General features: G+C 35.6%; 1 protein-coding gene across 6 annotated transcripts in view; it reads right to left on the reverse strand.

Annotated features, from left to right (window-relative positions):
- The window catches only part of LOC138700895 (nucleoside hydrolase-like), a 35,309-nt gene extending 24,295 nt beyond the window's left edge, over positions 1 to 11,014 (reverse strand). Inside the window, exon 1 of one of the 6 annotated variants that reach the window (XM_069827297.1) lies at positions 10,583 to 10,862. In XM_069827297.1, the coding sequence (XP_069683398.1) occupies positions 10,583 to 10,606 (24 nt within the window). In that variant the 5' untranslated portion in view covers positions 10,607 to 10,862. Of the gene's footprint in view, positions 1 to 3,271; positions 3,693 to 7,448; positions 7,597 to 10,582; positions 10,863 to 10,904 lie in introns of those variants that run through there. The other 5 variants (XM_069827302.1, XM_069827298.1, XM_069827301.1 and 2 more) reach the window with 5 other exon arrangements.
- Between the last annotated feature and the right edge of the window lie 15,035 nt (positions 11,015 to 26,049).

The following is a 26,049-nucleotide window of genomic DNA, read 5'->3' on the forward strand; positions in this document are numbered from 1 at the left end:
ATAGATAGATAGATAGATAGATAGATAGATAGATAGATAGATAGATAGATAGATAGGATAGATTAGATAGATAGGATAGATTAGATAGATAGGATAGATTAGATTAGACAGATTAGATTAGATAGATTAGATAGATTAGATAGATAGATAGATAGATAGATAGATAGATAGATAGATAGATAGATAGATAGATAGATAGATAGATAGATAGATAGATAGATAGATAGATAGATAGATAGATAGATAGATAGATAGATAGATAGATAGATAGATAGATAGATAGATAGATAGATAGATAGATAGATAGATAGATAGATAGATAGATAGATTAGAATAGAATTACACAGACAGACAGATAGTTTATTTTGCAAAAACATGTGGAACATGTATGGCATCGTCATATACAATTTAAAATACATGATATCATACAATGGATACAAATTAAGATACATGAATATTAAAAAAACTCATCGACATCATACAATGGATTTGCCAATAATATAGTCCTAATTCGTGTCCTAAACACTCGGAATGGAAGATTCCTTATATCAACAGTTAGACTATTAAATAATTTAAAAGCAAAGAATAGAAAACTATTTTGAGTAATACTGTATTTACATTTGTCAATATATAAATTTGTATTATTTCTTGTAGAATATTTATGAACAGAAGTGCATGCTATGTAATTATTAATGTTATTCCGAATGTAAAGAAGACAGGCCAATACATACATAGACGGCAATGTCAAGATTTGTGACCTTATAAAAAGAGGTTTAAATGAGTCGTATTTGGTACTCCATAAATTAATCTTAAAGCTTTCTTTTGAAATACGAAAAGAGCTTGGGCATATTTAGGGCCGAATTCATAGTCAACACTTACTGTAAGGAAACACTTAAGCAGTTGCTTATAATAATTTCCAATTCATAAACCTCACAGAAGTGAATACTTATTCAAATAAGGTAGCTTGTCAGCTTACTCAAGTGTTTCCTCATATGCATTGTAATCAGTTGGTTCGGTATACATTAGATGATGATTATGATTTAATTTAATTTATTGAGTTCTGTAATTAAAGTGAAAATGAGTTTCGGCAAGCAAAAGATATGGAACCCCTTTAGAGATGTATAATGATCAACAATTTACCGTTTCAACAAGAACACTGTTGTGGATATTCTGGTGTCTCTCATTTCAATTCATAATACAGCCATGAGGCTTACCGATTTCGCCACTGCTGAAAGTACTGGTTGCTTTGAGATTTTATGATACAGCAGCATTTCATGTAGATTTAAGTGGTATTTTTTTTTTTTCGAAAAGTATTCACGTCCCAACAAAGTGTTATTTGCATGTTTGTTTGTATTCTACCCTAGGAATATTCTGTCAAAATTTGCGTAATTATATAATTTCCACTTTGTTTAGCATAAAAATAAATGAAAAATAAATTAAAATTATTTACTTACAGGAATATTTCCGGAGTTTGCATTAAACTCAACTGCAATTTTGTTCCATGTCAACTTCTTCATTTGGAGAGAACAATTATCAATCTTTTTTTTACTTTCGACGATATCTCCATATTTCATAACTAGTTATCTTAGCTCACTTCTTTCTTTTCTGTAAAATGCTTTCTGGACATCTTGTATAATTTTTAGCTCTATAATATTTACTTCTGTATTTGTGTTTGACAATAATGCCGATTTAACAATTTGAAGGCGCTGGAAAACAATTGAATGTAGGAAAGCGCTCACGTCTAGCCATGTTACCATATTTCTTTCGATGTCAAGGGAATGCCCAGGGCATATGAATGAGTAGCGTCTCTGCAATACGATCTGAAATAAGTGCTAAGGAAATGCTCATTACTTAAGTGTTTCCTCATTTTATAAGTGACGACTATGAATTCGACCCTTAAGTTCCTAACAATATGCATATTTTATTGGTCTGGATGGCCTCCTGTAATTTGAAATTATGATTAGTGAAACAGCAAAATTAAACAAATATTTGAGGTTATAACGTTTTATTTTGAACTAGCCAGATATCTCCTTTCATTTAGTGAATCATCGACAAGATGAGAACTCTTGTGATATTTGAACAAGACTATTTCGTGAATATATTAATAAATAATTTATAGCATACAGAAACAAATTATACTATAAATTAAGACAATACATTCGCTAGCACGGCCATCACGATGTATCACGGCCTACTGTATTGTTAAGGGAACAATGGAAATATTTAACATCTGAACATCACGTGCGACAAGATATTAAACAAATGCGCATCAGGTGCGACAAGATCGCAGTTGATAGAAGACTTTTATTGGTTAAAACTTAATAGATTCTTACACTCTATTAGTACATTGGTACAGAGCGAAATAGCCAGGGAAAGTTAATTCCAAAGATACAATAACATGCAAAGAAAAACAGAGAAAAGCAATACTCAATCACTTCTCTCTACGTCTATGCACTTAGCTACCTGTAGATTATATTATATCTACATTATAATTTTAGGCGACAGTAACTCGGTAGTCTTTGAACTCTTTATAATTTGGCTGCGTGTAATATGATTAACTTACATTGGAAACTGAATCATCAGAATCGCTGACTAGAAGCGTGTTCCAGCCTCTTGAAAAGACAAAGTACGCATTCTGCGTTCGTATTGATTAATACTCAGCGCTGCGTACGCAACACAGGGACACAAAAGGGTCCCTAGGGATGCGAACCCAGTACCACTTGAGTAAATGTGGAGTTCTTTGTTCTGTGAACTCATTTATTACAATAGCACTCGAGAATGTGGATGTGAGGAGCGCCTCTTAAAAGAACACATGCAAATGTTTACACATGTTAGAGAAACTTTGAACGGAGGGATAATTAAGTTTTCACATAAATGTGTGTGGGGAATTTTATTATGTACAGAGTGATTCAGAAAATTCTCTGAAAACTTGGGAAGCGTGCACAGGACTCCAAGTACGAGAACAGGCTTTGAATACAGACGTTTGCAATGTAATGCGCTGACTAGACATTGTCACGCATGAGCCCGCTGTTGACACGAGCGTGCATGGTGAAATATTACAAATAACTGCTCTAGTGTTGTAATGAGAACCACTGCCTTCTATGTATGCTACAGTGCATGTAAAATTCATATGCAAAAGGCAGTGTTAATGAATATACAGAGTGATTTATATAGAACTCACACATTTCTTTCATTAATTGTTTCAAAACGAATTGTGCTAGCGACAACTTATTATACCTAAAATGTAGAGGAATTTTGGGAGATTATTTACCTCTATAGCAAATGTTGAAAATGTCCTCCATCCTGCATAAGGCACAACTCAACACGTCGTTCCATGTTACTGGCCACTCGTTGGAGGACTCTGTTATCAATAGCTTGAATCTCCTGTGCGATATTGTGCTTCAGATCGTCCAATGTCTGGGGACGTGTGGCGTAAACCCTGTCTTTTAAGTAACCCCATAGAAAGAAGTCCAGCGTTGTCAAATCCGGAGATCTCGGTGGCCACAGGTTCCTGGAAATTATTCGGTCGTCAAAGAAACTTGCAATTAGTTCCATGGATTCATTTGATGTATGGCATGTAGCGCCATCTTGCTGAAAATATCCTTGACTCAGCTCTACATCGTCCAGTTGCTCAACAAACTCCATGAAAATCAGTCGGTACTCTGCAGTGTTCACAGTCTGGTTAAAAAAAATGGGCCCCACTATTCTCTGTGCGGATATTGCGCACCAAACTCCGATTTTAACCAGGTGCATAGGTGCTTCATGGATGACATGTGGAACACCAAATTCTCTCTGGTATGCCCTTTGAGTAGCTGTAATTGAATTCGTAATCCAGTATTGCTTCACAAGGAAGAGTCGTTGATTTAATGTGTACGTTGACAAAATGTCGAAAACAGCTGCCAACAATAGGAATAAAACATAAACATCTGCGCATCTAGTGACAAGGAATCGAAACTCCAGAACATTCTGCTTAATTTGGTGCTAAAATTGGGTCATTGAATGAATTTCCAACGGAATAATTAAAGAAAGAAATGTGTCAGTTCTATATAAATCACTCTGTACATTATACGAAACAAATCACTGCATTTGAAAACAATTCGAACTTCACTTAACAAAAAAGAAATAAAAATTATTCCAGTTGAACAAGAAATATTACAAGTACCTGAATCATTTTTATTCCTTCACATTAAATTTGATGGTGAAGTTTGTAGTACGTTGGCCAGACTGCTAACATCAGTCAGCTGTTCATAGTGTAATGTACATACTGTATATTAAGATTTTTCAAAATATACTACCGTACAAAAAATACTGTACAATAAATATTTATGAAGTGCTTTTTAAAAAATCTCGGAAATCAAAAAAACTCTCTCTGCTCGTTTTTCAAACTTCATTCAGTAAGAAATTAATGCATTATCTCGATCTTTCATTGCTTAAATATTACACGTAGCACAAATAACTAACAAATTTAACATGCATATCTACATCTAGCCCTATTATTCTGAAGCTACATCTGTAGTACTCACTGCAACAAGATGTAGCATTCAACTGTTCCTAACCGCTTTGTTGATTATATGACCGGTTCAAACGGCCATGATCATGAATAGAACAGGCTCTAATTCCATGGATATTTATTTCGTCATTGTTCTGAGTTCAGACGGCCGTGAAATCGTGATCTTATAACCTCTGCAACTTGAAATATTTATTTAATGTAAATTTGTGCTATCGTAGAAAAGAACATTGTAAGATTCACATTCGTAAAGTTATTTTTTTGGCACAAGTTTCACGAATACACAAACTTGTACCATGAATAACTATTACAAACAAATGCAATGTGAAGAATTTGAAATGTATAATCTGAATTGCGAATTATCCTCGATTGCTATAGAATTCTTACATTCCCGGTGTTATTCCTTTACAGAGAAACGGTGGGTCGTTGTGTTCGTGAAGAAGGAAATGGTCATGTTTGGTGAGTGTTAACCAGTTTGACTAACAATTAATTTATATTTACAAATAAGTAGAGTGAAATGTTAATGAGGAACCAAACAAATATTTTTTGACAGCATCAGTAGATAACATTTGCAAGTAACATAATCTAGTGAAATCTCCTGATTTTAAATGTTCGAATCTCCTGTTTATTTTTAGATAGACTTGGCAACGCTGGGCAGATATTCCCGCGTTGTCTAGTACGCATATTGTGATCAGCCGTTTAGGAAGTATAAACGCATGTCCATTATTCAATCAGCGAGTATTATTTAGAGCTGGGACTAGTGATGGAGGAGATAATTTTAATACCATTATATTGATATTGCAATATATTGCAAACCTAATTTCGATAATCGATATATTGTAGAAAATACGTCGATATATCTAACGATTATCGATATATCGCTATTCCATAAGCAAATTGGATTTTCAGGTGTAGGCTACATTTACTGTACTGCAATAAAATTACTTACATTTTAATATTCATTTTTGCCGTTGAAATTGACATCATAACAGTCAAAAGCATAAATGTAAAATTGTAACAATAAACAATACATTTTCAATGCCATATGACGTAGGTCCTGACCTAAATAAAAATTGTGGTGGCGGCAAGAGAGCTTAAATTTTATAGTGGGAAAGAGTTAAGTGAACTCTACATGGTTGAGTATTTGATATTGGAACACGATTCAATTATTCTAATGTTATATAGGATTCAATCCAGGACACAGAAATAATGCTCTTTTCTACCTAACAACGTAATCATTTTTAAATGTAAGTAAACAGAAATTGTAATTATTTTTTAAATGTAAGTAAACCGTACTTAGAATGTTACAAGTTTTAACAAATTTCACAGTTGATTTGATACAATCCTTCTATAGTAAGTTCCCATTGCAAGTTATTGTTACACTCCAACATTCCAATCATCAATGGTGATGATGATAGGGATAGAATGTTTGTGCACTAAAAGATATAATAAGAAAACAGAATGTCAGTACTAGGTTGTGCATAGAAATCATGGCCGTAAATAAATGTCACATCGGTATGAAATCCTTGATTCTGTTTCCATTTCAGTCCAGACACTGGTCTGCTCACAGTTAAAAATAAATTATATGAAATTAAGAAACAATACAGAAGTAAATTAACTCAAGCGAAACTAGATTGTAATACAAAATTTATTGTCAACTCTGATAACAAATGCAAAACTGCCTGGAATCTGATAAATAAGGAAAGGTCTAGTAGCTCTCAAAATCGAATAAACAATCATAGACTAATATATCGCCGGAAGAGTTTAGTGAGTTTTTCACTGACTCGGTGGACAAAATCAAATCCAAAATTCAATTCTCTGAGCTATCCCCTATGGAAATACTAACCAAAAATGACAAAATCTCCTGCACTTTTAAATGGAGAGAGGTCACCACTGAAGAGGTATGGAATATAATAAAAACTTTGAAAAAATTAAATTCAAAAGACGTTTATGATATGTCAAATGATTTTTTTTAAGTTCTAAATTCGATTTATATTCCTCTTACAAATATGATCAACATATGTCTAAAACAAGGTCTATTTCCAGATCAACTAAACATTTCGAAAGTAATCCCAATTTATAAAAAAGGCAATAGATCAAGTCCAAATAGTTACAGACCAATCTATATCATTCCAGTGCTATCCAAGATATTTGAATACGTAATTTTCAATCAAATTTATGACTACTTTGAAAATTCAAATCTCTTTGGTACTAACCAATTTGGCTTCAGAAAGAGGAAATCAACAAATGATGCAATCGAGCTTTTAATAACCGAAATTTTAAGAAATTTTGGAAATAGGTCACGAGTTAATGCTGTGTTTTGTGATCTCTCCAAAGCGTTCGATTGCGTTGATCACAACTTAATTAGTGGTGAGTTAATATTATGAAATATGTATGTATCTTGGGATTTTAAATAGGAAATTTCTAACTGGAGGGATATAAAATGGAATCAGTCTGAAATTTGGTTATAAGCCACATCTCCATTGTTAAAGATTTACATATTCCTGTTTTATAAATGCAGTTCATGTAAATCATTATTAGTGGGCCATGTCTAGAAATTAGCAGGCTTTGACAATTTTTAAAACAAGAGAACATCATTTATGGTTGCTAAATCAAAGCCTGATGTTCTCTTGTTTTATATATAATAGAAGTCAAGCTACGTATGTTTTATCAGTGTGGTATTGCCTTCTTTTCAACATTTCTGACGACACTAACCTAGAAGTGAAAAGAATGCGCACGTGGTGCTGTAAATCGGAAAGACTTGCGAGATCTTTACATAGGCGAGTTACGAATAGGAGTCTGCAAGATGTTACGAATTGGATATTATTAGTAACAGCTCTTCGGACCTGGAGGGAATGTGGGTTGGGGTAGTTGTGACAGGGTAAAAGGGGGAGGGGAGGTGAGAAACGATCTAGTATGCATTATGAAAACATTGACTGACCTATTTCATACTGAACCCCACGCTCCAAGTGGGTAAAAGAAATGTGAGAAGGAACGCAGCTACACCAGCGTGCTTTGCGCAGTGTATTCGCCCCTGAGTACCGCACCGCTAACCTTACTTCTCTGGTTCGATGAGTCGTCACTAACCATTCCACAGATGGGACTCGTTTATAGAGCTCCAAACAAGCTGCAGTTATAATAACAACGATATATTCCGAATATTCCAGAGACTCAATAAAACAAACTGATAAAAAACAGTATTTTAAATTACAACATCCATGAAACCATGCAATGGTAAGTTGCTAGTGAACATATTTACAAGTTTATACACTTTAATTCTTTGCTCTTGACATTATATGACATTAAATATATGTTTTGTTACTTTCATAACGTAGGCCTATTATTGTTTTTCTAATTCGCTGATGAATCACTGGGTTTAATACGTCCTTAATTTGACAAATTCGTGTCTATGACGAGTAATTTCAAGAAACAACCAACATCGCATTGTAAATTTGAAAATGCTGAACAGTGGCATAAGGAGAATTTTGTCAAGGGGAGGGGGTCATTATTAAAAATGTTTACAATTTACATTGTTGTTGTTTAGTCAACTGCCCGAAGACAGGTCTGACCCTCACAAGTGATACCAAGAAGCATCACTTATGAGGCCACTAAGCCAGGAGATAATGCAGTAGGGTGGCCAGTTCCTTTCCCCCTCCATTTCATACATTTTACACTAGTCAGACTTCAGATGTATACAAACAATTGTTCTTCCTCTGACACATATCGTCAAGTGAGATGTACTGCCTGTAGGCCTACATATCAGCCAGAACCGGAATCAGAGGGTAGAATTTACATAATCGGTATTTTACGTTTATGTGTATTATTATTATTATTATTATTATTATTATTATTATTATTATTACTACTACTACTACTACTATATTACGGAATATTTATTAATATTAAATATTTGAAATGTGATTGTTTCATAGCCATTCAATTTTTAACAAACAAGTTAAATTTCATATTGTGTCGGTTTCATTTTATCACAAGGTCGGTACTAGGCTATAATAAAGATAGCATTGTTATAATTCGATCGTACCGCTGCACCAAGCACAGGGATTATGTTGAAGTACTATGCCTTATGTGGATGTAGATTTTGTTACTCTGACAGTGTCAAATCTAAACATGTCAATTTTTTTTAATTCAAACCTGGTGACCCCATTACGTACGTCCCTGATGCGGAATATACACGAATTGTATATTACTCTGTAGAAAACAAGTTGCTTACAACTGCAAAATACTTCTTTTTTGACAATTTTTGCACATTGGTACTTCAATTGTGCTTAAATAATTAGCATTACAATAATATGAGACTTGTGGAGAGGATGACGTCCATTTAACGTTCCTCGAACGGAGACATTTTGGTTAGAAGTAGATTTGTCTTTTAAGTACGTAAAAATTTTTTTGTTAATTCTGCAGTTACTTAAATATGATAGATGCAGAATCGCAGATATTGTAATGAAGAAAGAGCCTAATTTGTTAGGACGTCCTTCAAGTTACCATAATACAGGGACATCATTTTATTTTTACTTCAATTTTTATTGTACCTGAGTTTTTGAATGTACTTCACTCCCACCCCTTCTACTAAGGAAGTTCCAACTCCACACAGAGCCAAGACCGCAGATAGTAAGCAGTACTGAGTTACTGAGTATAGTACGTTCCAGAAATATGTTCGCGTTTTCCAGTGACGAAAGAGCTTTCAATATTGAATCATATTTTCGCACAGGTACTGTCCGTTTGCCTACGTCGCATCCCGATTTCCCCCACCTGCTTCTGCTCGCCCCTCTGTAAAAGCTGGGCTGTCTTAGCTCTTTTCTGAAAACATTAATTTCTCTTAGGAATTGGAAGTTTACGTAATATTATACAGCTGTTTAATTTAACTTAAATAAAAGGGCCTCGTTAAGTAATTAACTGTCACGTGATTTCCTCACTTTCTACAATCCTGCGGCATAACCACTTGGACGGACAGTAGATAGCATGTCTGAGTAATTTTATATTTTCGGGTCGGGCAGAAGTGAAGATTGAATGTACAGTACTTAGGGTAGGTACACAATTATTTCAACATGAGTTACTAGTACGAAGGACGAAACTGGCAATTGGAATTAGATGCAATAGTCTATAGTGCGATAATATGCACAAAAGAACTGAAGCCTGTATCGAAATGAACGGCCACCATTTTCAAAATTGTGTTTAAATATTCATATTATGATTATTTTTCAATTCAACTTCTTTCTCTATATTGTACGCTAATGTGCTGTAGACAGTATAATATACACTGCATAATGAATACGTTCGCATGGATAACTCACTTCGTGAGTAAAAACACTTATTCTTAATACAGTACTGTACTTTGATTAAAGAAAAACCTAATGAAAATTATCAAACTCAAAATCGCGATATTTCCTAGTTTACGTAAATGGATGAACTACTTTTCTTCCTTCCTATAGCTAGTAGAGTGATTTGTGTTTTACGCCAGTATCATCGAACTCCAGTCTTGGAGGGGGGAGCAAGCGGTGTTTCCGGTTCTCTAAAGGTATAGACAGGTTAATATTAAAAATGTTAGTAAAAATAAAATGATGTCCCTGTACAAGTAATGTTAATGTTTCTGGGATGAAGAAGAAATAATGTTTCTGAATACTGTTTAGTTATTTGTTAATACTATAGTGGAATAGTACTACTATTACTGTTACTGATAATAATAATAATAATAATAATAATAATAATAATAATAATAATAATAATAATAAATACTTATTATTTAAGAGATGTATAATATCTTGTCATGGCCATCAGATTTCTGTTATAGCTGTAAAATGAAATTTTTATTTCTCAATAAACAATTGAATAGCTCAGTCGAAGAAAAAGGCCTTCTTTTGTCTCTTAAAAACAGTTGAGTGTTGAAATTAATTGCTTGTTTTATACGAATGTAATGGAAAAAATATTGTATATGCATCTAGTGGGATGTGCATTATAATCGTTCTCGTGTAGTTAAAGGACTCGGATAACGCCTTCTTCTTCTTCTTCTTCTTCTTCTTCTTTAAAAACACACTGCAGTGATAATAATGCACTTACCCCATTAGCTGCATGCTGGTTCATTTAAAACAACTGCGAAGCGAAATCTAAATTGCGTTGATTTAACTGCGGAGTAACTCCTGCACACAATATTTCGCACAGCTCAATATGCAGACAGATGGCCCGAGGCTACGTACACACGTGCGAGGGACTTAACGCGCGTGACATTAGTAATAGTAGTAGGCGTTCGTTCGACACTGGACACATTGTTGCTCATTACTCGGTCGCCATGGCAACGCGGGGCGCGGCTGCTAATTAACGCCGGTCGCGCGGACGTGCCGCCCATCTGTTAGACAGGGTTTCACATGATCGCTGTACTCACCTTCTTCGTCCCGCGCAGTTTCGCGTCTTGCCTGCAACTGACTGAGAGACGGAGCGAGGCCTTGAGACGATGACGTAGCCTATCAGCCGAGATCAAGGTTTTGGGTATCTCAACCGAGTCGTGATGGAAACTGCCTCCAACTCTGAGTAGTACATTGAATTCAGACCGGGTGGGGAGGAATTTATAGGGTGGATTGGGTTAATTTTGGTATAAAAACAGCCTGTTTTAAGTTTAGAGACCCATAGCCTGTTACCATGATACAATTTTCCAATAAGTTTTTTTTATATGCTAGGACTGTGACAACCTAGAATGATTCTATTGCATTTTCAAGTATGTTGGCCTCTTCTTATTATGATAATAACCCTAACTTTATTTATACTCAATTTACTCCATGGATGGGGAAATTTGGGTATAATGTGTATTATTTATTTATTTATTTATTTATTTATTTATTTATTTATTTATTTATTCTGGTGTAGTTAAGGCCATCAGGCCCTCTCTTCCACAATACCAGATATACAAATACAATAACAGAAATTAAAAGAAAAAAAAACACTATAAACAAAGTAAAGCCACACAAAAATATACACAGGTTGCAGTCAAACAAACTTTAAATGAGTGATTATTGGGAGTAAAGCAGCTCTTAAGTCCTTATAAAATCAAATTATCCCAACCATATTAGTGTACCGGTATGTATCCTACAACAGAATGCAGAGTTTAGGTGGGCATTTAATAATTTTAATTAGGATTAACAGGATAAAAAAAAAGGTTAGCCAATACTTAAGTTCTTAATAAGGCTTATTTTGTAAATTTAAAATAGCTCCCATCAAAATCAGGGACAGAAAACACTTCGGATATTTATTTGTCTTTCACAGATCCATAATTTGTGTGCGTGGCATGATCTGGAACGAAAAACTAGATTAGTTGCCAAATAACTTGTAATTATACTGAAATTACCTAGTTCGTAAATTGTAATTTACTAACAAAGTATTAATAATATATTACTGAATTTACTAAAAACGTGGTCTAATATTTGTAATGTACACGTACATGAATTTGTTTACTGTATGACAGCTGGTTAGCCAACAATATTGCTTTGAATGTGACGTGTTATTTCACGGATGGGTAAACAAAAAACAGTTTTTTTTATATTAGACAGTATCAGTGTGATGAACACAGATTTTGAACACTCCGTGATATACAATTGTTATTAAATGCAACGGATGAACTTTCCACTGAGTCCTTTGAGGCGTTCTTTTTTAAGAAAAGTAAATAATGTGTTTTTTTTGCTATAGTACACTGAAATATTTATATTATTACTACTATTTTATTAAATAAGATTACTAATAATTATATTTGCTAACAGAGCTGCACGCATTGTATTCTTCACCTGACATAATTAGGAACATTAAATCCAGACGTTTGAGATGGGCAGGGCATGTAGCACGTATGGACGAATCCAGAAATGCATATAGAGTGTTAGTTGGGAGGCCGGAGGGAAAAAGACCTTTAGGGAGGCCGAGACGTAGATGGGAAGATGATATTAAAATGGATTTGAGGGAGGTGGGATATGATGATAGAGAATGGATTAATCTTGCTCAGGATAGGGACCGATGGCGGGCTTATGTGAGGGCGGCAATGAACCTTCGGGTTCCTTAAAAGCCAGTAAGTAAGTAAGTAAGTAAACAAAACTAACAGTGAAAACTACGCCAATAAAACATAACTCAACTTCTCAATTTATTGTAACAATGAAGACTGAAAATCGACGGCCCAGTTCAAAAGGCAAACAACTCAAGATTTAAAATTTTGAGAAACCTGAATTTTAAAGCTTCATGTTGTTGTGAAAAATCCAATTAACACACTCTGATTTGAAAGTTATAGTATATATAAAACATCATTAACGGAATTTGGAGTAATTTCAATGATACTTTGATTTTTCACAGCAACATAAAACTTTAAAATGCAGGTTCCTCAAAACTAAATTTTGATTTCTTTCCCTTACGAGTTGCCGTCGAAATTGAGACGGTCTAAATTTCAACTGTCAAGATTGTCGGCAGACCACAAATCTTAAAGGAAACAACTTTACATGTTATAATTTATTTTAGCTGCAGAAATGTAATATTGAATTTTTGTTCTTCTTCCGTCTCATTATGCTGTTAGGCGTTGGTTCACCTCTGTCCACCCAGACTCTCCAGCGACTTATATTTATACATATGAAAAGTCTAAAAATTATATATATTTTCCTATTTCTCGATTGAAATATCATTACAAATAATTTATCAGCATATCAATAACAACCTCATAAAAGTACTTACAAAAACACTCCCAAAAATAATATACACCTATGAAAATAAATAAATAAATAAATAAATAAATAAATAAATAAATAAATAAATAAATAAATAAATAAAAAATTATTGGATTAACAATATTTTCACCGTTACAATTACACATATATAAACACTAAATATAAACATTTACATAGAGATAAAAAAATTTTACAGAAGAAAAAGTTCGTCCAAAGGGCTGGACTCTGGAAGAGTACCCAAAACGCTCATTGCATTTCCGCGTTGAATAGCACTACTTAAGCGTTGACGCAAATAAGTAGTGCAACGGCGATCACCAGTAATGGAGATCAAAATTTGGCCGATTTGAGATACCAAAACTTTAGCGTCATGATTCCAAGGACCGAAGGTCTCCACAGCAAAGGGAACAAAGATATAATTGTCTGAAAGATGAGCATATTTATTAACTTTCTTCTTCACGGCTAATTCAGCAGCAGATGCTGCGTGTCTGGAGGTATTCGGCAAGTGAGATGGAGTTAGAGTGTCAACGCAAGTGGAGTCCCAAATTAAAGATTTTCCTCTAGACCATGGAATTAAGGTGAGACCGTCGGGTCGTTTACCATCTGCGCGACTAATACCTGGTGGTTCCAAAAGAGACGGGATGCCACAAGAAGTCAGAGATCTTTTAATGATATCACTGAGTGATGTATGTCTGGGAATGCGACCCTTGCTCCTCGCACAGCTGAGTGCATGATGACCTTAAATATCAGCAATTCCCCCGCAAATACATTGGTGTGGCTGACAGAGTTTACAACCAAGGCGTAAAGCCATTGCGATTTTAAAGGATGTGCTATCTATTAGGGTGCCGATGTGAGGAGAAGGTAATGCGTGTAACCAAGCTCCAGACTCACTCTCTTGAAGGGCTAGGAGACGTGCAATGTCTTGTTCGGATGTGAAAGAAGAAAGGAGTATATCTAAAATTTTTTGGGAAATGATAACGTCCCACTGGTTTTGAAATTCAGGATGGGCAGGAGGATGAGTGGTTTGTGAGGAAGCATACCAACTTGTCAGAGCATCACGCACATGGCAGATTTCAGCTGCATCACTGTATAAAGGAAATTCTCTTTAATTCAGTTTTTATTTGCCCTCTCTTATGTAAGTTATCATTCTTTCTACTGCCTCCTCCCACTTAATTCTAGGTCTTCGTCTTCTCTCAGTTCACATTTACATTACCTGATATTCGATAAATATGCGCTAACCACTTCAGTTGTCCTTCCTCATTAATGCCTACTTTTGCTTTACCTCCTCTCTTATCCTCTCATTTCTAATTCGATCTCGTTGGCATCTTCCGCTCCACACTGAGCTATGGGCACTGTAACTGCGTTTTGGTCTTAATGCTGATCTCTCATTGAAATAGGCCTATAGTATTGCACAAATTATAATTTTTACTTTCAAAGGCCTGAATTCTCCGGACGGGACATCCTGGAGTATTTTTTAAGTTATTTAACGACGCTGTACAGCAACTCTTGATGACGTGAATATGTTAGGAGAAAATCCACAAACGATTAGGGAAAATGCGGAAATTTTACTTGAAGCAAGTAAAGAGATATGTTTGGAAGTAAATCCCGAAAAGACAAAGTATATGATTATGTCTCGTGACCAGAATATTGTACGAAATGGAAATATAAAAATTGGAAATTTATCTTTTGAAGAGGTGGAGAAGTTCAAATATCTTGGAGCAACAGTAACAAATATAAATGATACTCGGGAGGAAATTAAACGCAGAATAAATATGGGAAATGCCTGTTATTATTCGGTTGAGAAGCTTTTGTCATCCAGTCTGCTGTCAAAAAATCTGAAAGTTAGAATTTATAAAACCGTTATATTACCGGTTGTTCTTTATGGTTGTGAAACTTGGACTATCACTTTGAGAGATGAACACAGGTTAAGGGTATTTGAGAATAAGGTGCTTAGGAACATATTTGGAGCTAAGAGGGATGAAGTTACAGGAGAATGGAGAAAGTTACACAACACAGAACTGCACTCATTGTATTCTTCACCTGACATAATTAGGAACATTAAATCCAGACGTTTGAGATGGGCAGGGCATGTAGCACGTATGGGCGAATCCATAAATGCATGTAGAGTGTTAGTTGGGAGGCCGGAGGGTAAAAGACGTTTGGGGAGGCCGAGACGTAGATGGGAAGATAATATTAAAATGTATTTGAGGGAGGTGGGATATGATGATAGAGAATGGATTAATCTTGCTCAGGATAGGGACCGATGGCGGGCTTATGTGAGGGCGGCAATGAACCTCCGGGTTCCTTAAAAGCCAGTAAGTAAGTAAGTATCAGCAACTCTTTTTAATCGTGGGCGTGATTGGTGATAGCGAGATGATATTTGACGAGATGAGGCCGAGGATTCACTGTAGAATACCTGATATTCGCCTTACGATTGGTGAAAACCTCGTAAAAACCCAGCCAGGTAATCAGTCCAAGCGGGAATCGAACCCGCGTCCGAGCGTAACTCTGAGTCGGCAGGCAATCGCTTTAGCCGACGGAGCTACGCCGGTGGCTTTCTGGAGTCCGGGTAGAGGATTTTCCCCCCGGGCCACCCCTTGAATTCATCACTGACTCCAAAACACTTTGTGGTAATAGTAATATAAGACGTTATTGTGTTAAGTTCCATACACATTGCAGTCGCGAGTCCCTTGGAAAATGATAGGCTTTCTACCCTTTAGAAGAGAACTAAAATCACTTGGTCACTTTATCACTTAGCAAAGTGTAAGGCCACTACATGCCGGATTTCGCCGGACTGTCCTGCGATCCTGCCAGGCACTGTAGAAAATCAGGAATTGTCCTACTTCTCTCGCCAATTCTTACTGGACCAAACACAGAAACTGTCTATGTTTGGAGTCCATTGGAGGAATTATGTTTGTGAAACTTAATTTAAGACCATTATGTAGTGTGCATATCCACAAGTGTTTACTACTGGGTGCCAAACAACATCCCGTGTTCAAACAAACTGCGTCATCAGACAACTGTCAACAATCAGAAACTTAAACAAGTATGAGCTTATTTATATTTTGTAGAGTTTAATACGTAATGTGTCCACGGTGTGGAATAACGGCTAGCCTGTCTGGCCGTGTAACGAGCGGGCTCGGGTTCAGAACTTGTTTGGGACAAGTTACCTGGTTGAGTTTTTTCATTTGTATTTCCTCAACCCACTGGGAAGAGGATGGTATTTTTTGGAGAAAAATTAATAGTAAATTAAAAAAAAAAATTCTTTAAAATACTCTTTGATATGTGTGGAATGCATAGCATAACATTTTGTGGGAATTTGTGCCCTTATCGGATGTTGAGTCGCCATTTTTAAACTTCCTGCGTTATGGATTTTTAAATCACTCGCCCACTTTTACTGTTCTTTACGGTAAATTAAATTTAAAAAAAATCTTTAAAATACTCTTTGATATGTGTGGAATGCATTGCATAAGATTTTGTGGGTATTTGTGCCCTTATCGGATGTTGAGTCGCCATTTTTAAACTTCCTGCGTTATGGATTTTTAAATCACTCGCCCACTTTTACTGTTCTTTACGGTAAATTAAATTTAAAAAAATCTTTAAAATACTCTTTGATATGTGTGGAATGCATTGCATAAGATTTTGTGGGTATTTGTGCCCTTATCGGATGTTGAGACGTCATTTTTAAACTTCCTGCGTTATGGATTTTTAAATCACTCGCCCACTTTTACTGTTCTTTCCGGTAAATTAAATTAAAAAAAAATCTTTAAAATACACTTTGATATGTGTGGAATGCATTGCATAAGATTTTGTGGGTATTTGTGCCCTTATCGGATGTTGAGACGTCATTTTTAAACTTCCTGCGTTATGGATTTTTAAATCACTCGCCCACTTTTACTGTTCTTTCCGGTAAATTAAATTTAAAAAAAATCTTTAAAATACACTTTGATATGTGTGGAATGCATTGCATAAGATTTTGTGGGTATTTGTGCCCTTATCGGATGTTGAGACGTCATTTTTAAACTTCCTGCGTTATGGATTTTTAAATCACTCGCCCACTTTTACTGTTCTTTTCGGTAAATTAAATTTAAAAAAAATCTTTAAAATACACTTTGATATGTGTGGAATGCATTGCATAAGATTTTGTGGGTATTTGTGCCCTTATCGGATGTTGAGACGTCATTTTTAAACTTCCTGCGTTATGGAATTTTAAATCACACGCCCGCTTTTACTGTTCTTTCCGGTAAATTAAATTTTAAAAAATCTTTAAAATACCCTGTGATATGTGTGGAATCCATTGCATAACATTTTGTGGGTATTTGTGCCCTTATCGGATGTTGAGTCGCCATTTTTAAACTTTCTGCGCTATGGATTTTTAAATCACACGCCCGCTTTTATCGGTTTCCAGTAACTTCATTTTTTTTTTGCTACATTGGCAGACAAAAATGGATATAATTTCTGAACTATTAAAGATACATGCATGAAATTTAGAACACACATTCTTTAGACTATTAGGAAACTTTTCTCTGTAACAGAATTTGTTAATTGATTTCATTTTAAAAATACGTCCGTTTGTTTGCAAGAAAGGAAATCAGAAAATTGTTATTAAATTTTAATTGTTTATTTTACAAACGTAGGGACTAATATCAAAATTCTGTTACAGACAGTTTGTAGAACATGCTTTTGCAAATACATTGCAAAAAACTGTTTGAATCTATCTTTAAAAACTGTTTAGATATATCGGTTTTAGTACAATCCTGCATTGGGTATTTTTTTTTAAATTTGGGTCCCCAAATAATTTTTTTGTTTTCAAAATATTTATATTTGGTTGAGATCCCACAGCTATGAGCTCTCTACATACGAAAAATTAATATTTTACACCAAATAGGAAAAAAGTTAAAAAAATACCATTCTCTCCCCTTAAGAACAAATGCTGGGTAATTTTAGGCGTTGGACCCGGACTCATTTCGCTGGCATTATCACCTTCATCTCACCCAGAAGCTAGATAACCGCGGCAGTTGATACAGCGTCGTAAAATAAAACAAATAATTTAATAAATGTTTATTTACAGTTTTCTGTCACTTTAATTGCATACTAAGATCCTTTTTGTTGTGGAAAATCCTGCTTTCACAGATTAAAATGTCTTGTTTTTTATTTCATTTCTATGGCAACCTAAGAACGGATAGCTTACCCAGGTGAATAGAGTAGGGTTGCCAACTCTGATAAATAAAATTACCAGCCATTTTAGACACGCAATTTTGGATTAATGTACTAAATACAGAATCTGCTATATGAGATGAGCAAAATAAATAAATAAATAAATAAATAAATAAATAAATAAATAAATAAATAAATAAATAAATAAATAAATAAATAAATAAATAAATAAATAAATAAATAAATAAATTGAGAAACAGTCTTGCTTCACTGTTAAAAATGCACTTTTTAATTTCGTATTTGGAGTTCATTTCACAGCCTTAAGGACTTCTTTTTCTTTTAATATAAATCGATAAAATTCTTACTTACTGGCTTTTAAGGAACCCGGAGGTTCATTGCCGCCCTCACACAAGCCCGCCATTGGTCCCTATCCTGAGCAAGATTAATCCAGTCTCTACCATCATATCCCACCTCCCTCAAATCCATTTTAATATTATCTTCCCATCTACGTCTCGGCCTCCCCAAAGTAAATAAAATTCTACAAAACTAAATTTAACATTTTCCTCAATATAAAGTTCAGCTTTTACTATTTCCACAGTTAAACGATTCCTCTCGTTATTCCACAAGATTTTCATGATACTGAATGCACGTTCGACAAAAGAATTTCTTGCAGGAATAGCAAAAAGGTGTTGAAGTATCAATCTTATTTGTGGAGATTTCTCTGAGACATTCTTATCCTGGAAATATTTACACTATTTTATAAAACTTGTGAAATGTGCATGTTTCACGAAGGAAGAATAGAGTATGTCTTTATCTAGTTGCAGCATTACTTTTTGTCTAATACTTTAAATTTCTTCACTTTGGTGTACAATAGTCAAGTATATAGATTGAAGAACACTTGAAAATTCCCATATTATCTTCAGCTTCTCTGAATTATAGATTAAAACGTCCCAATAAATAGAGGAAAATTCCTTTTAGCGTATATGATAAAAGCTGTTATCACAAGTACAAACACATTTAATAAGATTAATGGGCACAGGTGGGTCGGTAAGGCGTTAATACCGGCCACCGGTCTTATGTTGAATCAGTCAAAATTTCCGGCCGTGCAGGTGAAATACCGGCTAGTTGGCAACCCTAGAATAGAGCCCATAGTGAGGAGCCAACCAACGAAACTTGGTCAGTTCCTCATTTGGTAATGCCAGCTTGCTACGTGGGCAAAGCTCACAGCAGATAACAACCATCACTTGATAGAAGCTCACAGATAAGAAGTTGCGTAGTCAAGAAGCAGACAAACAAGCCGTTACCTCGGTCTTGCGTGCAGAATGTCGTTGACTTATCTTATCTTGACTTTTCAAAAGCTGATCGTTGCATTTGATTTGTTTCGGCCCTTTGTGCGCCCTATAAAGCGATGATTGTCGAAGTCCGTCAGGTGAATCCGATACTGATAGGTCAGTCATCCTGCCTGATCCCTGACAGACCAAGTTTCGTCCTTGGACGAGTACCTAATAACTTAATAAGCCTCAGGGAGCCATAAACCCTTCCTACATAATAATAATAATAATAATAATAATAATAATAATAATAATAATAATAATAATAATAATGTTTTATTTTCGCTGGCATAGTTAAGGCCATAAGGCCTTCTCTTCCACTCAACCAGTCTTAATCAATACAATACATATTTAAATTACGAATATTTACACTACACGTAAAAGGTTCTCCAGCAATATTCTTCAGTTAAGTTAACGACTAGTAGACTACATATTTATTTAAATTTAGATAAACCTATAAGGTAAAGTAGTAACTTAATTTATGAGCTAATTTAATTCAATCAATTATAATTAATTTTAGATTTGAGATAGTAAAATGATGAAAATTAATTTAATATAAGCTTACTAGAACTATGTTACAGGGAGAAAAAAAAAATATATATATATAAATGTAAAATATATTTCTATAATGAGAATATTAATGTAATTGCCATTACAGGTTTTGTTAATCTATTTAGAGAAATTAATGATAATAATAGGAATGGATAGATGTTAGTTTCATTATAATATGTAATAAATATTAATCAGGAATTAATTTGTTAAGTAAGAATTTATGTAATTTTGACCTAAATGAAGTTATTGTCCAACAACCCCTTACATCACTGGGTAGCGAGTTCCAATTTCTAGCAACTGAAACTGTATAAGATGAAGAATATAAAGATGTCTTGTGGTAGGGTATAATGAGTAAATTGTTATGATGAGACTTGTACTTAGCTGATGATATGCGGATAAATTTTGAAAACGAGAAGCCAAGTAGCATCGGAAACCCGCACCACCACAAAACTTCACTCCAGCCTATATAGGGTGCAAGTGAAATAATCCTGTAGATTGGAAGGGCCGGTACACGTATATATTACGTTTTGTGATTAAATACAGGGTTAATTAGAAACTTTAGTTGAAGCTTCAGCAGTCTGGCAACACCGCCGTGTCTTTTTTCTCGTAAGACAGATGTAAGAGGTCAAGGAAATCAGATCTGTCCGCCTTAGTGAACTACCTCTCATCTCCCTTTCTGGGCACAAAGTTGTAAGCTGGTTACATCGGTCAGTGGCTTGAAATTAGTGATTTTTAAATTAAATTTACACGAAAACCGTCCACGCTATTGAAATACGCCTTACTTACTTAGTTACTTACTTACTTAGTTGCTTACTTACTTAGTTACTTACTTAGTTACTTACTACTTACTTACTGGCTTTTAAGGAACCCGGAGGTTCATTGCCGCCCTCACATAAGCCCGCCATTGGTCCCTGTCCTGAGCAAGACTAATCCAGTCTCCACCATCATATCCCACCTCCCTCAAATACATTTTAATATTGTTTTCCCATCTACGTCTTGGCCTCCTCAAAGATATTTTTCCCTCCGGTCTCCCAGCTAACACTATATATGTATGGTGAGAACCAAAGTAATTGCAGCACTAACTTCAACACTGAATTCGCAATATCTCAAACTATCATATAAAGTGTCCCGCGCCGTAGCGTCGTGGTCTAAGGCATCCTGCCTAGGGCTCGCGTTAAGGAATGCGCGCTGGTTCGAGTCCTCATGGGGGAAGAAATTTTCTCATGAAATTTCGGCCAGTGTATGGGACCGGTGCTCACCCAGCATCGCGATGCACTTGGGGAGCTACGATAGGTAGCGAAATCCGGTTGCGAATACCAGCTATAACGGCTTGGGGGATCATCGTGCTAACCACACGATACCTCCATTCTGGTTGGATGATCGTCCACCTCTGCATGTGGGCGTGAGGACAGCTGCCGGCTGGTCGGTCTAGGCCTTTCACGGGCTGTCGCGCCACGGATTATTATCATATAAAATAAGTAAATATTTGGTTGCTGGGGAAACGTGGACAGCAGAAGAGCGATAATTTCAGTTTTGTTTGTTTTGCCGCATGCTGTACTTCCCATTGTAGAAACACACAAGGAGAACAAGGGGAAGACAAGAATAACCCGTCGACAGGTCAAGTCTTCCGTACGTAGTTCTAGGTAGAGATATGCAGCTTTGAGTGAAACTATGCACCTGTCGACAGGTGATCTCGATCACACACAGTTCTATGCAAAGCTACGTACCTGTCACCTTTTTTTATTTTCAAATTAAGTGTCGCTTGGATCAAGAATCCACATCTGTGAAAGGAGATATTTCACATTGTTACAATATGAGCTATTCCATATGAAAACGATCAGTAAAAAACCTCTCATTTTCTTTATACTCTAATTTTTTTCCCTATTTATACAAGGTGCTGAGGACAGTGCATTTTCAAAATTATGCTATCGAAAGTCAAACGGTTTTCGTACTATTGAGCGACAAATTTAGCGTATTTTATAAAAAACGAGCCTCTTTTAGCGCTCAGAACTCTGGAACCGTTTACTGCAGAACATTGAACGAGAGCTCATTTTGAAGCTGGCATTTGGTAGGTTATGATAAGAAGTAATCCTTATTTTTATTGTACACAGAGAGACAGATAATCTGATTTTACTTACTTTTAGGCTTTTCGCTAATTTGTAAAAATGTAAAAAAAATATTGAGGAAAAACCTTGCATTATTAAGAGGGATTCGGCATTGTTTGCTTAGTGGCTCGGCAATAAATTTCGAGGGTATTAAATAAATTATTTTCACACGCCTAGACTTGAACGGCGCAGTACCGCACGCACTGGCCGAGAGCTGAAGATAAGCGAGCGTTGGGCGTCATTTTACTCCTGTGTTTATGAAAACTTGTGATAAAGCTAGCCCAGCTATGCGCTACTAGACGAAACATCACGTGTTTATGTCTCCTGGCCTTGCTTGTCTCGGCTAGCTCCCGTCTCACAGTCAGCTGGTTACTTATTTTCTTTATTTGATATTTTCAATACTTTCTTATCAACGGTGCACCAGTAAAAAATATGTGTTTATTTGTACTTTCAATGCGGAATCTAAGCATACATTTTAAAAATATTTTTTCGTTTTAATGAAGAAAAATCTAAATTTCTCCATTTCCATAAAAAGTAAGAAAATCTGTTTACATGTCAATATAAACTTTAATTTCTCAGCATCAAAATAAACCATGATTTTGATCATTGGGTGAAAGGGTTTCGGAGCCACAACAGTTTAAAGTTGCTAATATTTTATGAAAATACGATAAATTTAAATATTTTTAATTTAAACACTATGAAGTTCTGATGCCTCAAACTTTGCACAAAGCATTGTATCACAGTTGTCAACGGACAGAAAAAGTTTCATTGTATTTAAAAATTGCAATGTCAATTTTCTCTATATTTCGGTCGATTTGAGATGGAATAGCCCCTATACATCTCATACTTCAACACTGAAGCCACTAATTCCGTGTACACTAATGCACACAGCGTGTTGCGTGACGTCATCGTCTCCTGGAACTTCTTCTTAGACTACATACAGCTTGTAAAAGTATTGTTGGGCCTGGTGAGGCGTTACAGCAGGCGTCTGTCTGGAAGTTACCTGCTGGGGCCGTTGTTCGATGCTGAGTAGCTGGCTGGACTTTTCGAAGGTTTCCCGACATTAAGGGAATGCTCTGTGTTAGAAAACCGCTGTAATTAATACAGCATCATTAAATGAACGAGTACTACTTAGTTACTGTACCGAATGATGGTATTTTAACAGAAGTCACAAGTCTTGCTAAAGCTCTAAGACGTTCTGGAGGGATCATAGTGCGCAAGTTTAAATTTGCATAAGTGTCAGACCAAACCCTGATAATTGTGTGTTGCACTTACTGTCCTCACAGCTGAGACTTAAGCCCCATTCACAATGAAAACGTTAAAATTAACACGAGAATGTAAACGTTATCATTCACAATAGAAATTTGACGTTACCATAAGGCCATGAAATACAGGGTGTTTCCGAGGTGGTGTTACAAACTTTCAGGGATGATGGCGAAGGGCACATGTATCAATTTGAGATAAGGAACCCTGGTCCGGAAATGACCGAGTCGAAAGTTATAAGCAAAAATAGTTGTGTGGAAATGGAATTGTAATTTGGCACCACGTGCCCTCCTTCCCTTAACCTTTGGAACAGTCGTGGAAAGATAGTATGGGCCGGATGTCTCCTAAGTGGGTACTTGCCCGATACAATCTGTGAGCTTGTCTACTGTTCCCATTGGCTCATCCGTATTCGAAAATCAGGTCTGCTTATTCCGCTCTCGTGTACTCCTCCATTTAACTAGGACTGATCGACTGGACACTGCAACTTGTACACATACACTGCTGTCTACAGACGTGCATATCAGGACCGACCATGTCCGTTACACATTACGCTATCTGCATTGCTTTAGTGTAGTTTCCTGTCCCTACCCCTCAGACAGCGCACTGAATGGAATACTGTAAGTAGACAACATAAACAACGTCAGATGAATACAGTTTGTGTAAGATGTACAGATAAATATACATAAATAAGGTGTACAGAGGAATAAAAGTATTTCATTTCCACACAACTATTTTTGCTTGTAACTTTCGACTCGGTCATTTCCGGACCAGGGTTCCTTATCTCAAATTGATACATGTGCCCTTCGCCATCATCCCTGAAAGTTTGTAACACCACCTCGGAAACACTCTGTATATCCGTGGATGACTGCAATCACACAGAAATATCATATGAAAGTGCAGTCGAATATTTTATGTTCGTATAAAAGAATTGCAGATGTGAGGCGTTTGTTTCACGTAGTAGGACGTATAGCTGACCACTACAAATTAGTATTTAGCCTAGATATGATTAATATTATAGGTCAGCTATAATGTTGTGACTATGGCAAAATAAATTTAAAAAATACATACCCTTGCTCTTCATGATAATGGCGATTGTCTTCCATATTACACCTGTTTTCTTTCAGCGTATTATCTTCATATGTATGATGTGATTTGACATACAGACAGCGCTATGACTTTCGTCAAACGGTGCAACAAGTCTGGAAATTTGTATGAATATATGATTGTGAGTGGGCCGGGTTAATATTAATTAGCCAATCTTCAAAACTATAAAATACAATCTATCAGGACTGTCGCTGGGCAGTAACCTGAACACAAGTTTCAGCATCACATTGTTGACAAGTAACTCCATCTGTTAGCACAATCATAAAGCACTAATAGATGCTATAGGGTTACCAACAACGAAAAAAAAAAAAAAAAAAAAAAGATGCCATTTTATTTCATTTGTTTCTGTCAGCGTTCTCCGATAGGTCTCTTTTTTATACGCCTTCAGATAGTGTTTTCTTTTCAATATAGTCGCTGACGTCACCGCAAACTAAAAAGCTTGAGGTTTGCAAGCTTCTACGTTCACATTGTTCACATCTAGTGTTAACGTTTACGACATTCATTAAATTACATTAAATAACCTGACCGAGAACTTTGACGTTCACGTCGAGTTTGCGTTTACTTTTCATTGTATATTGTTGTTTATTGTTAGTAAAATAACATGTAAGAAGTACAGTCTTAATTCTTCCCTGAAGGAGTAAATGACTCTTTATGCTCGACCATGCGGAAATGTAGTAATTATACACCTGGTAGCAGTCCTTTAATGCATGTAATTAAACTACACCTATTCATTAAAGTTCAGGTTTTCGATTATTCTCGGATATGCAATCGAAAGGCAACTAGCAAAACGTCACGCAGGCTGGAAATCCAATACTGTCGCAGAAGGTTATGTTCTGTTAATATAATAATTAGCGTTAATTGTAAATAATATTCAAATAAATTCAATTTGTCATCCCTTTTTTTAATGTCGAATTCAATTTCAAGGTTATATCAAGTTTAACGTTTATCTTACTTTCTAGATTATATCAAGGTCGTCGACATTCGTTGCCCGGAAAAAATCAATACTTTCGCGTCTGCGCACATCTCACAGTTTACGAAAATGCACAAGGTCAGTTCGCTCCCTAGTTACATAAGAATAACATGAATACTTATAAATAATTTCAAGTTAGAAATATGGTCGAGCATAAAAAGTCGTATGAAACTTGCCTATAATGGTAATTAAGACGCTCGTATGAAAATTATGAAACTCGCTTGCGCTCGTTTCATAAACAAACATACTCGCGTCTTAATTACTATCATTATAGGCTCGTTGCATAATGTACTATTAAGTTTAATGCGATGTTGACGGAGGTACAGGGAAACAAGAATATGAAATAAAATTCTACAGC

This window comes from Periplaneta americana, chromosome 6 (genome assembly GCF_040183065.1).
Source record: "Periplaneta americana isolate PAMFEO1 chromosome 6, P.americana_PAMFEO1_priV1, whole genome shotgun sequence".
Lineage (NCBI taxonomy): Eukaryota > Metazoa > Arthropoda > Insecta > Blattodea > Blattidae > Periplaneta > Periplaneta americana.